This window comes from Schistocerca americana, chromosome 3, assembly GCF_021461395.2.
Source record: "Schistocerca americana isolate TAMUIC-IGC-003095 chromosome 3, iqSchAmer2.1, whole genome shotgun sequence".
NCBI classification, from domain to species: Eukaryota; Metazoa; Arthropoda; class Insecta; order Orthoptera; family Acrididae; genus Schistocerca; species Schistocerca americana.
In genome coordinates this window covers 826126927-826144346 of record NC_060121.1, presented here as the reverse complement: position 1 = coordinate 826144346, position 17420 = coordinate 826126927, and the positions used below count along the sequence as shown (strand labels likewise).

General features: G+C 39.8%; 1 protein-coding gene across 1 annotated transcript in view; it reads right to left on the bottom strand.

Annotated features, from left to right (window-relative positions):
• The window catches only part of LOC124605507 (rac GTPase-activating protein 1), a 151292-nt gene extending 134129 nt beyond the window's left edge, over positions 1-17163 (bottom strand). The window contains exons 1-2 of the mRNA XM_047137240.1: positions 17019-17163; positions 16733-16935 (exon numbers count right to left, since the gene is read on the bottom strand). Of these exons, the coding sequence (XP_046993196.1) occupies positions 16733-16935; positions 17019-17124 (309 nt within the window). The 5' untranslated portion in view covers positions 17125-17163. The remainder of the gene's footprint in view (positions 1-16732; positions 16936-17018) is intronic.
• Between the last annotated feature and the right edge of the window lie 257 nt (positions 17164-17420).

The window sequence follows — 17420 nt, the reverse complement described above, 5'->3', positions numbered from 1 at the left end:
CAGGCACTGTTCAAGATTGTAATAATAGAGAATTGCTGTGAAGGTGGTTCGATGAACCCTCTGCCAGGCATGTAAGTGTGATTTGCAGAGTAGACCAGCTTGTGTAGATGGATGCATATGGGCAGAACCACCATAATAAGTTTCCAACTGCCTGTCAGTGAACTCTGTGAATATCTAGCCAAGATGGTTGATGATCTGCAGCAACACCATTACACAGCAAAAGTGCAGTCTTCATAATTACAATACTGCATGGAAAATTTGGCCCATTCTGATATCCTAGTTATTCCAGAATTGACTGAAAATTATAGTTTCTTGATACAAGGCAAGTTGCAGAACATTAGTGCGATAATTCTCAGGCAACTCTGCATCCATTTGCAGTACGCTACAATTCTGTAAAATATCTGAGTATGTGCTGTATACACAGGCACCGACTCCATGGGGCCTGAGGGGGACCGAGCCCCCTCAAAAATTCGTTTCAGGAGGGGGTCAAAGCCCCCCGCCCCAAATAATTTAAGAAAATTATTAGTTGTTGTTGTTGTTGTTGTTGTTGTGGTCTTCAGTCCTGAGACTGGTTTGATGCAGCTCTCCATGCTACTCTATCCTGTGCAAGCTTTTTCATCTCCCAGTACCTACTGCAACCTACATCCTTCTGAATCTGCTTAGTGTATTCATCTCTTGGTCTCCCTCTACGATTTTTACCCTCCACGCTGCCCTCCAATACTAAATTGGTGATCCCTTGATGCCTCAGAACATGTCCTACCAACCGATCCCTTCTTCTGGTCAAGTTGTGCCACAAACTTCTCTTCTCCCCAATCCTATTCAATACTTCCTCATTAGTTATGTGATCTACCCATCTAATCTTCAGCATTCTTCTGTAGCACCACATTTCGAAAGCTTCTATTCTCTTCTTGTCCAAACTATTTACCGTCCATGTTTCACTTCCATACACGGCTACACTCCATACAAATACTTTCAGAAATGACTTCCTGACACTTAAATCAATACTGGATGTTAAGAAATTTCTCTTCTTCAGAAACGCTTTCCTTGCCATTGCCAGCCTACATTTTATATCCTCTCTACTTCGACCGTCATCAGTTATTTTGCTCCCCAAATAGCAAAACTCCTTTACTACTCTAAGTGCCTCATTTCCTAATCTAATTCCCTCAGCATCACCCGACTTAATTAGACTACATTCCATTATCCTTGTTTTGCTTTTGTTGATGTTCATCTTATATCCTCCTTTCAAGACACTGTCCATTCCATTCAACTGCTCTTCCAAGTCCTTTGCTGTCTCTGACAGAATTACAATGTCATCAGCGAACCTCAAAGTTTTTATTTCTTCTCCATGAATTTTAATACCTACTCTGAATTTTTCTTTTGTTTCCTTTACTGCTTGCTCAATATACAGATTGAACAACATCGGGGAGAGGCTACAACCCTGTCTTACTCCCTTCCCAACCACTGCTTCCCTTTCATGTCCCTCGACTCTTATAACTGCCATCTGGTTTCTGTATAAATTGTAAATAGCCTTTCGCTCCCTGTATTTTACCCCTGCCACCTTTAGAATTTGAAAGAGAGTATTCCAGTCAACATTGTCAAAAGCCTTCTCTAAGTCCACAAATGCCAGAAACGTAGGCTTGCCTTTCCTCAATCTTTCTTCTAAGATAAGTCGTAAGGTCAGTATTGCCTCACGTGTTCCAGTGTTTCTACAGAATCCAAACTGATCTTCCCCGAGGTTGGCTTCTACTAGTTTTTCCATTCGTCTGTAAAGAATTCGTGTTAGTATTTTGCAGCTGTGACTTATTAAACTGATAGTTCGGTAATTTTCACATCTGTCAACACCTGCTTTCTTTGGGATTGGAATTATTATATTCTTCTTCAAGTCTGAGGGTATTTCGCCTGTTTCATACATCTTGCTCACCAGATGGTAGAGTTTTGTCATGACTGGCTCTCCCACGGCCGTCAGTAGTTCCAATGGAATATTGTCTACTCCGGGGGCCTTGTTTCGACTCAGGTCTTTCAGTGCTCTGTCAAACTCTTCACGCAGTATCGTATCTCCCATTTCATCTTCATCTACATCCTCTTCCATTTCCATAATATTGTCCTCAAGTACATCGCCCTTGTATAGACCCTCTATATACTCCTTCCACCTTTCTGCTTTCCCTTCTTTGCTTAGAACTGGGTTTCCATCTGAGCTCTTGATATTCATACAAGTCGTTCTCTTATCTCCAAAGGTCTCTTTAATTTTCCTGCAGGCGGTATCTATCTTACCCCTAGTGAGATAGGCCTCTACATCCTTACATTTGTCCTCTAGCCATCCCTGCTTAGCCATTTTGCACTTCCTGTCGATCTCATTTTTGAGACGTTTGTATTCCTTTTTGCCTGTTTCACTTACTGCATTTTTATATTTTCTCCTTTCATCAATTAAATTCAATATTTCTTCTGTTACCCAAGGATTTCTACTAGCCCTCGTCTTTTTACCTACTTGATCCTCTGCTGCCTTCACTACTTCATCCCTCAAAGCTACCCATTCTTCTTCTACTGTATTTATTTCCCCAATTCCTGTCAATTGCTCCCTTATGCTCTCCCTGAATCTCTGTACAACCTCTGGTTCTTTTAGTTTATCCAGGTCCCATCTCCTTAAATTCCCACCTTTTTGCAGTTTCTTCAGTTTTAATCTACAGGTCATAACCAATAGATTGTGGTCAGAGTCCACATCTGCCCCTGGAAATGTCTTACAATTTAAAACCTGGTTCCTAAATCTCTGTCTTACCATTATATAATCAATCTGATACCTTTTAGTATCTCCAGGGTTCTTCCATGTATACAACCTTCTTTCATGATTCTTAAACCAAGTGTTAGTTATGATTATGTTGTGCTCTGTGCAAAATTCTACCAGGCGGCTTCCTCTTTCATTTCTGTCCCCCAATCCATATTCACCTACTATGTTTCCTTCTCTCCCTTTTCCTACACTCGAATTCCAGTCACCCATGACTATTAAATTTTCGTCTCCCTTCACAATCTGAATAATTTCTTTTATTTCATCATACATTTCTTCAATTTCTTCGTCATCTGCAGAGCTAGTTGGCATATAAACTTGTACTACTGTAGTAGGTGTGGGCTTCGTATCAATCTTGGCCACAATAATGCGTTCACTATGCTGTTTGTAGTAGCTTACCCGCATTCCTATTTTCCTATTCATTATTAAACCTACTCCTGCATTACCCCTATTTGATTTTGTGTTTATAACCCTGTAGTCACCTGACCAAAAGTCTTGTTCCTCCTGCCACCGAACTTCACTAATTCCCACTATATCTAACTTCAACCTATCCATTTCCCTTTTTAAATTTTCTAGCCTACCTGCCCGATTAAGGGATCTGACATTCCACGCTCCGATCCGTAGAACGCCAGTTTTCTTTCTCCTGATAACGACATCCTCTTGAGTAGTCCCCGCCCGGAGATCCGAATGGGGGACTATTTTACCTCCGGAATATTTTACCCAAGAGGACACCATCATCATGTAATCATACAGTAAAGCTGCATGCCTTCGGGAAAAATTACGGCTGTAGTTTCCCCTTGCTTTCAGCCGTTCGCAGTACCAGCACAGCAAGGCCGTTTTGGTTATTGTTACAAGGCCAGATCAGTCAATCATCCAGACTGTTGCCCTTGAAACTACTGAAAAGGCTGCTGCCCCTCTTCAGGAACCACACGTTTGTCTGGCCTCTCAACAGATACCCCTCCGTTGTGGTTGCACCTACGGTACGGCTATCTGTATCGCTGAGGCACGCAAGCCTCCCCACCAACGGCAAGGTCCATGGTTCAAGTTATGTTATATTATTATTATTATTCTTTAACACTCACTATTCGACGTGTAGGCAGGGAAATCAGGACACGCTCAGTGTAAAGACACTTCAGCTATCAAGATATTAGCAGTAAATTTTCAGAGTGTTCGGAATAAAGTTCCTGAATTTACTGCCCTCCAGGAAGCGTGTGGTGCGCAAATTATTCTTGGGACTGAGACTTGGCTGAACCCTGAGATAGGAACGTGTATCGGAAAGACAGATTAGACACCGTAGGAGGTGGTGTTTTCATTGGAGTTGACAAAAATATTGTGTCTACTGAGGTCGAAGTAGAGTGTAATTGTGAAGTTATCTGGACTCGTTTAACAGGGCTAGGGGAAATACAGTTAATTGTGGGGTGGTGTTATCGGCCACCAGGTTCCACCGTAACAGTTCTAGAATCATTCGAAGGGAGTCCACATTCTGTATCGCGTAAGTACCCGGAGCATGCTGTATCAGTCGGAGGCGACTTCAACCTACCTAGTATAGACTGGGCTGTCTATGGATTCATTACAGGTGGTACAGACAAGCCATCGTGTGAATTACTTTTGAACACATTATCCGAAAACTGTCTTGAGCAGCTAAATCAACAGCCAACGCGTAATGGAAATATTTTAGATCTGGTAGCCACGAACAGACCAGACCTAATCGACAGTGTCAGTGTTGAGACAGGGATTAGTGATCATGATGTTGTCATTACGACTATGGTTACAAAAGTTAAAAAGTTGGTCAAGAGGACTAGGACAGTATTCTTACTAGAAAGAGCAGATAGGCAGTTGTTAGCATCCCACTTAGTAAATGAATCGACTTCATTTACTTCCGCTACGATGGACGTGAAAGAATTAAGGGCAAATTTTAAACACATTGTAAATCATGCATTGGAGAAGTATGTGCTGAAAAAGTGGGTTACGGACGGAAAAGACCCACTGTGGTTTAACAGCGCAATTCTGAGAATGCTCAGGAAGCAAAGACAGTTGCATTCCCAGTACAAGAAAGGTCGGGCGAATGAGGACAGGCAAAAGTTAGTAGAGATTCGCGCTGCTCTAAAAAGAGCGATGCGCAAAGCATTCAACCACTTTCACCATCATACCTTAGCAAAAGATCTTGCTAAAAACCCAAAGAAATTCTGGTCTTACGAAAAATCGGTAAGCGGGTCGAAGGCTTCCATCCAGTCACTCACTGATCAGACTGGCCTGGCAACGGAAGACAGCAAAACGAAAGCTGACATTTTAAAATTAGTATTTGAGAAATCTTTCATGGAGGAGGATCGTACAAACATACCGCCGTTTGAGTCTCATACAGATTCCCATATGGTTAAATGATGATGGTGTCCTCTTGGGTAAAATATTCCGGAGGTAAAATAGTGCACCATTCGGATCTCTGGGCGGGAACTACTCAGGAGGACGTCGTTATCAGGAGAAAGAAAACTGGTGTTCTACGGATCGGAATGTGGAATGTCAGATCCCTTAATCGAGCAGGTAGGCTAGAAAATTTAAAAAGGGAAATGGATAGGTTAAAGTTAGATATAGTAGGAATTAGTGAAGTTCGGTAGCAGGAGGAACAAGACTTTTGGTCAGGCGAATACAGAGTTATAAATACAAAATCAAATAGGGGTAATGCAAGAGAGGGTATAATAACGAATAAAAAAATAGCAGTGCGGGTAAGCTACTACAAACAGCATAGCGAACGCATTATTGTGGCCAAGATAGACAAGAAGCCCACGCCTACTACAGTAGTACAAGTTTATATGCCAACTAGCTCTGCAGATGACAAAGAAATTGAAAAAATGTATGATGAAATAAAAGAAATCATTCAGATAGTGAAGGGAGACGAAAATTTAATAGTCATGGGTGACTGGAATTCGGTAGTAGGAAAAGGGAGAGAAGGAAACGTAGTAGGTGAATATGGATTGGGGCTAAGAAATGAAAGAGGAAGCCGCCTGGTAGAATTTTGCACAGAGCATAATCATAGCTAACACATGGTTCAAGAATCATAAAAGAAGGTTGTATACATGGAAGAAGCCTGGAGATACTGACAGGTTTAAGGTAAGTTACATAATGGTGAGACAGAGATTTAGGAACCAGGTTTTAAATTGTAAGACATTTCCAGGGGCAGATGTGGACTCTGGCCACAATCTATTGGTTATAGACTGTAGATTAAAACTGAAGAAACTCCAGAAAGGTGGGAATTTAAGGAGATGGGAGCTGGATAAACTGACTAAACCAGAGGTTGTACAGAGTTTCAGGGAGAGCATAAGGGAACAATTGACAGGGATGGGGGAAAGAAATACAGTAGAAGAAGAATGGGTAGCTTTGAGAGATGAAGTAGTGAAGGCAGCAAAAGGTCAAGTAGGTAAAAAGATGAGGGCTAGTAGAAATCCTTGAGTAACAGAATAAATATTGAATTTCATTGATGAAAGGAGAAAATATAAAAATGCAGTAAATGAAACAGGCAAAAAGGAATACAAATTTCTCAAAAATGAGATCGACAGGAAGTGCAAAATAGCTAAGAAGGGATGGCTAGAGGACAAACTTAAGGATGTAGCGGCTTATCTCACTAGGGGTAAGATAGATACTGCCTACAGGAAAATTAAAGAGACCTTTGGAAAAAAGAGAACCACTTGTATGAATATCAAGAGCTCAGATGGAAACCCAGTTCTAAGCAAAGAAGGAAAAGCAGAATAGTAGAAGGAGTATATAGTGGGTCTATACAAGGGCAATGTACTTGAGGACAATATTATGGAAATGGAAGAGGATGTAGATGAAGATGAAATGGGAGATATGATATTGCATGAAGAGTTTGACAGAGCACTGAATGACCTGAGTCGAAACAAGGCCCCGGGAGTAGACAACATTCCATTAGAACTACTGACAGCCTTGAGAGAGCCAGTCCTGACAAAACTCTACCATCTGGTGAGCAAGATGTACGAGACAGGCGAAATACCCTCAGACTTGAAGAAGAATATAATAATTCCAATCCCAAACGAAGCAGGTGCTGATAGATGTGAAAATTACCGAACAATCAGTTTAATAAGTCAAGGACGCAAAATACTAATGCGAATTGTTTACAGATGAATGGAAAAACTGGTAGAAGCCGACCTCAGGGAAGATCAGTCTGGATTCCGTTGGAACACGTGAGGTAATACTGACCATATGACTTATCTTAGAAGCTAGATTAAGGAAAGGCAAACCTACGTTTCTAGCATTTGTAGACTTAGAGAAAGCTTTTGACAATGCTGACTCGAATACTCCCTTTCAAATTCTGAAGGTGGCAGGGGTAAAATACAGGGAGCAAAAGGCTATTTACAATTTGTACAGAAACCAGATGGCAGTTATAAGAGTCGAGGGACATGAAAGGGAAGCAGTGGTTGGGAAGGGAGTGAGACAGGGTTGTAGCCTCTCCCTGATGTTATTCAACCTGTATATTGAGCAAGCAAAGAAGGAAACAAAAGAAAAAAATCAGAGTAGGTATTAAAATCCATGGAGAAGAAATAAAAACTCTGAGGTTCGCTGATGACACTGTAATTCTGTCGGAGACAGCAAAGGACTTGGAAGAGCAGTTGAACGGAATGGACAGTGTCTTGAAAGGAGGATATAAGATGAACATCAACAAAAGCAAAACGAGGATAATGGAATGTAGCCGAATTAAGTCGGGTGATGCTGAGGGAATTAGATTAGGAAATGAGACACTTAAAGTAGTAAAGGAGTTTTGCTATTTGGGGAGCAAAATAACTGATGATGGTCGAAGTAGAGAGGATATAAAATATAGACTGGCAATGGCAAATAAAGCGTTTCTGAAGAAGAGAAATTTGTTAACATCGAGTATAGATTTAAGTGTCAGGAAGTCGTTTCTGAAAGTATTTGTTTGGAGTGTAGCCATGTATGGAAGTGAAACATGGACAATAACTAGCTTGGACAAGAAGAGACTAGAAGCTTTCGAAATGTGGTGCTACAGAAGAACGCTGAAGATTAGATGGGTATATCATATAACTGATGAGAAAGTATTGAACAGAATTGGGGAGAAGAGAAGTTTGTGGCACAACTTGACTAGAAGAAGGGATCTGTTGGTAGGACATGTTCTGAAGCATCAAGGGATCACCAATTTAGTATTGGAGGGCAGCGTGGAGGGTAAAAATCGTGGAGGGAGACCAAGAGATGAATACACTAAACAGATACAGAAGGATGTAGGTGGCAGTAGGTACTGGGAGATGATGAAGCTTGCACAGGATTGTTGGATCTCACATGTTCCACATCCTGGAGGACCTCCTCACTACGGATCAATTGGAATGAAAGTAAATCTAATCTAATCTAATCTAAAAGTAGCATGGAGAGCAGCATCAAACCAGTCTCAGGACCGAAGACCACAACAACAACAACAACAACAGATTCCCGTATGGAGGACATAGTGATAAACATCCTTGGGGTTGTGAAGCAGCTGAATGGGTTGAAAAATAAATAAATCGCCAGGTCCTGATGGGATTCCAATTCGGTTTTACAGAGAGTACTCCACTGCACTGGCTCCTTACTTAGCTTGCATTTATGGCGAATCTCTTGCCCAACGTAAAGTCCAAAGTGACTGGAAAACAGTGCAGGTGACACCTTTATATAAGAAGGGTAGAAGGACAGATCCTCAAAATTACAGACCAATATCCTTAACATCAGTTTGCTGCAGGATTCTCGAACATATTCTCAATTCGAATATAATGAATTTCCTTGAGACAGAGAAGTTGCTGTCCATGCATCAGCACAGCTTTAGAAAGCATCGCCTCTGCGAAACGCAACTCGCCCTTTTTTTCACATGATATCTTGCAAACCATGGATGAAGGGTATCAGACGGATGCCATATTCCTTGACTTCCAGAAAGCGTTTACCTTGGTGCCCCACTGCAGACTCCTAACTAAGGTACGAGCATATGGGATTGGTTCCCAAATATGTGAGTGGCTCAAAGACTGCTTAATAATAGAACCCAGTACGTTGACCTCGATGGTGATTGTTCGTCGGAGGTGAGGGTATCATCTGAAGTGCCCCAGGGAAGTGTGGTAGGTCCGCTGTTTTCTATCTACATAAATTATCTTTTGGATAGGATGGATAGCAATGTGCGGCTGTTTGCTGATGATGCTGTGGTATACGGGAAGGTGTCGTCATTGAGTGACTGTAGGAGGATACAAGATAACTTTGACAGGATTTGTGATTGGTGTAAAGAATGGCAGCTAACTCTAAATATAGATAAATGTAAATTAATACAGATGAATAGGAAAAAGAATCCCGTAATGTTTGAATACTCCATTAGTGGTGTAGCGCTTGACACAGTCACGTCGATTAAATATTTGAGCATAACATTGCAGAGCGATATAAGTGGGACAAGCATGTAATGGTAGTTGTGGGGAAGGCAGATAGTCGTCTTCCGTTCATTGGTAGAATTTTGGAAAGATGTGGTTCATCTGCGAAGGAGAACGCTTATAGAACACTAATACGACCTATTCTTGAGTACTGCTCGAGCGTTTGGGATCCGTATCAGGTCGGATTGAGGGAAGACATAGAAGCAATTCAGAGGCGGGCTGCTAGATTTGTTACTGGTAGGTTTGATCATCACGCAAGTGTTGTGGAAATGCTTCAGGAAATCAGGTGGGAGTCTCCGGAGGAACAGAGGCGTTCTTTTCGTGAATCGCTACTGAGGAAATTTAGAGAACCAGCATTTGAGGCTGACTGCAGTACAATTTTAATGCCGCCAACTTGTATTTCGCGGAAAGACCACAAAGATAAGAGAGATTAGGACTTATACAGAGGCATATAGGCAGTCAGTTTTCCCTCGTTCTGTTTGGGAGTGGAACAGGAAGAGAAGATGCTAGTTGTGGTACGAGGTACCCTCCTCCATGCACCGTATGGTGGTTTGCGGAGTATGTATGTATATGTAGATGCTTTGTAAAATCACAAAATTATGTTAGAATTTTTTATTTTCCTTGTTTGAGGATAGCACTGTCATAACTAACCTTGGCGTGAATTATGATAGTGTTATGGTGCTATGGGCACACTTAGAATTTGTCCTAGTGCTCGAACCTACAGGGAAAGTCTGGCGCCGGCAGGCCAGCGCTGTGGCCGTGGTGACATCAAAAGAACTACAGCAGAAGCACCTGGAACCCTCCACCTCGCGTCGCCTAGACACTTCAAGACATTACAGTGCCGCGGCTATATAAAGCCCACCCTGCTGATGCAGTCATTCAGTGCGGATAGTTCCGTTCAGTGCATGCTGTAGATGTGTTTAGTGTTCCTACTTTAGTGTCTATTGCTCTATTTTATACAACTATACTTTATTCGTATACTTTAGTCTCTTTAGTGTATTGTGAAACAAGTTTGCAATGGATTAATTTGTTACCTAAAAGGTGTGCTTGGAAGTTGTTGATACTGCAAGTCAGCCTCCAACAATTATTGTGTCGTCAACTGCTTTGTCATCTTTAGGCGAGAACCGTTCAGAGCTGAAACCTGGATAATACGGTAAGGGAAGATTGTTTCAGAAGTCTTGGTTGATCAAATATACATGGCTAGAATATGAAGCATCAACCGAAAAAGCTTTTTGCAAAACCTGCAATGAGGCAGATGCTGAGAATCTATTACAATTTTCTTCAATAAAAGGAGATGCATTTACTTTCATATTGTTTTCTAACTGGAAAAAAGGTTTTGGAAAAATGCCATCTTCTTGAAAATACATTTACGCATAAAGAAGGGGTTCTGAAACTAAATTCTATCACTAACCCAATTGAATGAACAGTTACATAGTGACATGAAGAAAGGCCACTTAGCTCTTGAGAATTTTTACTACCGTGCAATTTCTATGCCGACAAAGACTAGCAATTAGAGGGCACAAAGATGTAAACGCAATTTTTTTTTCAATTGTTGGAGCTCCGAAAGAATGACATACCTGAGTTTAAAGATTGGTTAGGGCGTTCGGGATATAAGTGGATGTCCCATGATATTCATAACGAGAGCATTGATCTACTACGAAAGTCTGTGTTGAGAAAGGTATTGGCTTCAATCACGAAGATGGAACATTTTTCTATTATGGTTGGCGAACAAGTGATTGTTTGATTCATGTGAACAAGTGTCATTTCGTATTCATACTGTCGATGATTCCTTAATCATCAATGAAGACTTTACTGGCTTATACAAGACCCCAACACTAAATCTGTTTAATATTTTAAAAGATGTTTTTGCTCGTCTTGATTTGTCACTGGTTAACTGAAGAGGACAGTGCTATGATGGTGCCTCAAATATGAGAGGTAAGTTCAAAGCACTAAAAAAGTTAGTTTTGGATATACAACCAAGAGCATGTTATGTGCAACGCACTGCTCACAGTTTGGGCTTGGCAGTTTAAACAGTCTCCGCCATCTTACGTCCATGAGGGATATTATGGCTTTAGCCACAGACTTAATAAACACCGTAAGGGAATCCAACAAAATGATAGGACATTTCAGAAGCATACGCTGTGAGAGCGCCAACGACCAAGGTGGTCTACGACCCCTTTGCCTGACTTGATGGACTATGCGAGCTTCTAGTATCTTGAGAATATTGAAAAACTTTGAAGAACTTCTAGAATTTTTTTTTAAACATTTTCTGCAGAGGATGAAACAGAGGCAGGTTACAAATGTGCAGGCTACCTGAGTCAATGTTACAATTCAAGACTGACTTCTTTTTATGTCTTTATCGCCAGGCAATGAACCCACTAGAGGATGTCAATGAAAAAACTCAGTGCCCTTATCTAAGAGATGCTGATTTGGAAAAAAAAAAACATATGAGGGCTCGATTTGTATATTGAATGGACGGCGTCATAGTTCTGAACACTTTTGGGAATTGTGTCTAAAAGAAAAACCTTCACAAGTTGATGATCCTTCGCTTCCTCATAATCTAAGTAGACGAAAGAAGTACAAAAACAACGAAGCCAGCTCACGGCACACTTTCAAAACCCCAAAGGTATACTACAAAGCTATTTACATTGAAGTTTGTGAAACAGTGCAATCTTGCATTACTGAGCGGTGTGCTTCAACTGGACTCACAAAGGTCATTGTAGTTGAACACGAGTGCTTGCTTTTAGTGAACAGAGGTGAAACAAATTTGGAAAAATCAACTACATTTCTCAAAAATGACCTAGACATTGAGAGACAGCGCTTACACTTTAATATGTTAGCCAATATCGCTAATAAAAAGCAACTGAAACTTCCTGGCAGATTAAAACTGTGTGCCTGACCGAGACTCGAACTCGGGACCTCCGAGTGAGAATCTCATTCTGAAAAAACAACTGGTCATAAAAACATGCATGATGTAAGAAAGTACATTACACAAGAGCCTGCAGTTGGAGAAATGTTACGTGAAGTAGTGAAGTGCATTAAGCTTCTCCAAGTAGTTCCAATCATGACAGCAACAGCAGAACAGTCATTTAGCACCCTTAGATGGGACAGAAGCGACAACAACTTGGCTGTTCTTCATGCCCACCGAGATGTTATGGATGAATTGGATATCCGACCAGTCATCAACGACTCCATATTCAGTAATCCAGTCAGATGGTCGACTTTGCACCTTTCTAAAGACACTCTAGCCCTAATAATGGCATTTAGAGCAATCTTGAAAATCTTTATAAATTAAAGAATTAAAATACATGCATAACAAAGTTTCAGTTTCGAAATATTAGTACTAGTTTAGTACTATATTACTGTTTTAGTTATTTTTTAATACTTAAATATTTTTAGGGTGTAAGAACCAATTAAAACCCGCTATTTACATACTTTTTGACTGAAAGTATTAGGCATACTGTATTAACTTAATTAACTGTATTAAAGCATTAACTTTGAGATATTGTTTTTATTTAATGAACCCTGAGCCTTATTGAAAGTAAGCTTAAATTAGCTATTTCAGTTATTAATCAAAGTGCTGTTACTGTGTGACAGCAATATTTTATGTTTTATTCTTTTAAGGATAGTTCAGGATTTAAATAAATATAATTTCAGTCTTTTCAGCGCGATGTATTCACTGCTCTGTAATAGTCTATAAGACTGATTACTACTGCAAATTAAGTTATCTTTTTACAAAAATACTGTGCATGTATGTTTTGTTACTTTTTTCGAAGACAAAAAAATGTGTCAAGCTTGTCGAGTTATCGAGAGTCCAGTTTTCGGGGCTGTAATGTTGGTAATCTGAATCTAAAATGCTTTAAAAAAGTTAAAACTCACTATTTTCCCATCTAAAATTTCCAATTTCCCAGGGTAAGACCCCCTCCCCCAATACGTTTTATAAGTCGGCGCCCCTGGCTATATACCTAATCAAATGCAGCACAATACCACAGCTGTGAATGTGCTTCTAAGACATTTTGTCAACAATGTAAAACTGCAGCTTGCAGACGGGCAGTTTATTTTATTTTTTAAAATTATACTTCAGTGATGGTGCTGTGACACACACATCCTCACAGACCCAATTTACAATCAAGAAAATTTTGGGATTGAAGCAGGATGACCATTTTTGCTTCAAGCCATGGGAAAAGTCCCTGTAATGATATTGGTGAAATATAAAATGCCTAGTCAGAAGAGCTATTATCATCATCCAATAATGAGAGTAAAACTCAAAAGATTGTATTTAGTTTGAGAGATCCGCCAGCAAAAGACTTCAAGAATAGTGTTAAGTTCTTATGTATTGTTATAGATACTAAACTGACTTGAGAGCCGCATGTTAAATACATTAGTGCAAGGCTGTCTAGAGTGGTGTATTTGTTAAAAAATTTAATAAATCATGTACCTGCGGCCTATGTAAGAACAGCCTACTTTGCTTTTTTTCAAAGTATTATATCTTATGGGCTTTTAATATGGGGCAATAGCTCACACCTTCAGGACATTTTGGTACTTCAGAAGAAAGTAATTCGAATTATCACAAACAGTGATAAACTGGCCCACTGCAAACCACTGTTTATCAACTTAAAAATATTAACTGTGATAAACATGTATATTTACACTGCCCTACTGCATATAAAGAGCAACTTATCAGAAATGGCTCTGAGCACTATGGGACTTAACGTCTATGGTCATCAGTCCCCTAGAACTTAGAACTACGTAAACCTAACTAATCTAAGGACAGCACACAACACACAGTCATCACGAGGCAGAGAAAATCCCTGACCCCGCCGGGAATCGAACCCGGGCGTGGGAAGCGAGAACGCTACCGCACGACCACGAGCTGCAGACACTTATCAGAATACCAGCGTAGAAGAGATGTACACTCTCATGGAACCAGAAATAGTAGCAATCTTGACATACCTTACTACAGATTATCCAAGTCATTGAACAGCTACAAAGCGGTGGGTATGAAGATGTTTAATAATTTGCCACTAGAGTGGGTAGAAGCTCCATTTGATTTATTTAAAGACAAATTGTTCAGTTGGTTAGCTGCAAATCCATACTACTCACTTCAGGAATTTTACGACTGTAAAATATCATAGTCGTACCGATTTGGAGAGTGCAGCATAATTTCTTTAACTGAATCAGTTATGATGCAATGCTTTCATATTATTTCATTTTAAATGTTGTATTTTATGTAAAACCTATGTCACATATTGATCTTTAACCCATGTATATATGATGTATAACTTGTATATATGCAACTTGACTTTGTCAATTGCTGTAATAGCTAACCGACAATAAAATTTCATTCATTCATTCATCTATCTTCACACCTGAAGATCTGTAAACATTGGTATTCCACAAACTACTGACTACTAATAGGTTCTTTGTCTCTTAAAAGGCATTCAATCTTATGAAGATTTCTTGCAACAGAGGCACAGTACAGTAAGCAACACAAGTACAGTACAGAAAGTAGTTCCAGATTACTGCTACTAAACACTATTCTAATGAAGACTTTGCACAGATGTAAATGGAAGAACTGTTGCTATGCTTCATCAGAACAGCTGCAGATTGAGCAGTATATGGCTTTCAAATACATTGAAGACTGGCACATATGACACTTCCAGCTTTCACACGAATTGGAAGATTATGTGAGTCAGCAGGAAAGACGCAGTTGACCTCAATTCTTTTTGTGACTTAGTGCCAAAGATCGTGTTTGGGTCTCTTCCTCCAACATTATATGCTAGGTGGATGTTCAGTTATTACCAAGGCACAGGGCACAGTTGTATGAACTCAACAACAAATGCTATGAAAAGATCTTATTCCTTACCTTGAAGTGCATTACATTTTTTGATCAGGATGTAAAGGAAAACAATGGGATATCCAAGGTGGAAGAGTATTTAAAATACAATTTCTTTATATTTGAATTTGTTAAATGAAACTGTTCTTTGCAGTATTTTGCTGTCTATATATACTGCTATACGCGTAAAAATATTATTATATGTTTATTATTACTGCTTGCATCTTATACTTCACTGATTTTTGTTTGTAACTTGCAACAACAAAATAAGGATATATCACCACATTTGGGCACCCAACCTGCCTCTTAATTCTTTACACCGAAAAGAAAGCAATGCAATACTGCATAAGCATCAATCTCTTATTTGTTTACAATTCTAAGTTACAGGTTAACCACATATTTCAGGAATATGTTTTTCAAGGAGTACACATTGTTTACGATTACCAATTCCCAGCAGTGTTGGATGTAGATGGTATGTGTAAATTATTTACCAATGAGTAAAGTGAGTTGGGTGTTGTTCTTTGCACCGAAGATTGCCGTCATCAGATATGTAAATATTTCAGTATAAAATCAAGTGGAGATTCGATTGTCTTGTTTCGTTGTTTGTGACAACATTCCCAAAACAGAGATGCAGAACAATAACAATATTTACTGAGCTATTATATTATTATGGAGTGTATGCTGTGGTCACAGAATGTTCTGTAGATTACCCTGAGGCCACATTAGGATGCAAGGTAAAGGCTTATCATGCATTGTGTGGTGTCATGAGAATAACTGATGCTTGTAATTGATCTTGTTTAACACACATTATCCTTAAGCAAATCATTATGTTCACCATTTGAATGATTGAAGTCAAAACAGATTGATGGTACTGGCAAGTTCAATATTTTCACAATGCTTGAGCTGTACAAAATCGCAAATATCTACATATGCATAGTAGCCTAATTTAAACAAACATGTAAAACAGAGTACTTTTTTTGTAGTGAAGGTGTCAGAAATGACTGACTGCAAGAATACGATTTACATTAGTAACATACCATATCAACAAAGAGCAAGAGGAACATACCTGTTGCCACTGCAGGATATTTGACAGAAATAAGAAATCATTACTCTCAATTATAACTGTTTCTTAGAAGACCAGTGGTCAGTGAAAATTTATTTCAATCTTTCCATGTCACCACAGTAGATAATGAGAGCAGCCAAGAATATGAGCATGAACGTTATCTTGGACTACAGAAAAAGAGGACCATTATATTTTAGAAAGTGCTGGTGAAAACACTTGTGACAGGAACACAGTTCTGCTTCCAGGTCATGGCAGTGTAATGATAAAACCACTATTTATAGAAAACAGCTTTCTTCGCAGTACTGTATCACTCGACACACGAAGTGCAAGTACAATTATCTCCTTACTCTTAAAATACATTAGCTCTATATAAACATTATATTGGCGGATATCAAAAAAGTAAACAGATAATACAATTAGGTTTTGATAATTGGTGAACATTCATATTCCAAAGGCTTTATCATAGCCTCACAAAAACTGACAAACTCGCCGATGAACGAGGACGGGGGGGGGGGGGGGGGGAATGGGGGTGCACAACTACACACTCAGTTCAGAAATGACGAAGGAGGGTGGGGGAGGGTGTTCACTACCAGTCTACCACACACTGGTGCAGTAGAGGGACGGGAGCTGGAAAAGACAACAATATAGCACCTTACCAATGAGTCCCGCTCTTCTTCCGCTTGGCGTCGCTTTTTCTTTTCCATGTCAACAATTCGGCGTGCCATGCTTAAATTCATCTCTAGGTTCTCCTTCACTGCGTTCAGCTTTTCCAATTCTAAGCGAAGACGTTTGCATTCTTGTTCCGATGCCAGCCATCGTTTCCGACATTCTTCTTGGTTTAACACAAATTTGATGAACTCTGAAACAAAATGACACTTCGTTCAACTCTAGAAGAAAAGACATCATACACGTACCCTTAAGCGTACACTGCATGAAAACTACCTGGCTCACAGCCTCCTCCTGTTATCACATTAGTGCACCTTATTAAATCATCATATTGAGCAACAAGTGACGCAGCCATACCGCTTTCTAATCCACAAACAACCATCTAACGACGCAACAATTTTAAATTTCAACCGCCATCAGAGAGAATGTTACAAAGCAAAGGGTATAGCTGCGCTGGCCGATCAGGTAGATGGATCGATACGTAAGTTAGTTCAAAGTCCATGGAGCTTTCGTACGACAAACCGTAGTTACATGGAACGAGTTCTTTACATAACGTAACAAATTAATTCGCAAATATGCCTACATGTTGACCATTTACAAACGTATTTTTTCGTTATACAGATGTAAGTTAGTACTCCTATTAACAGAAACACTTTTACGAAACAGAAAGGGTTCTCA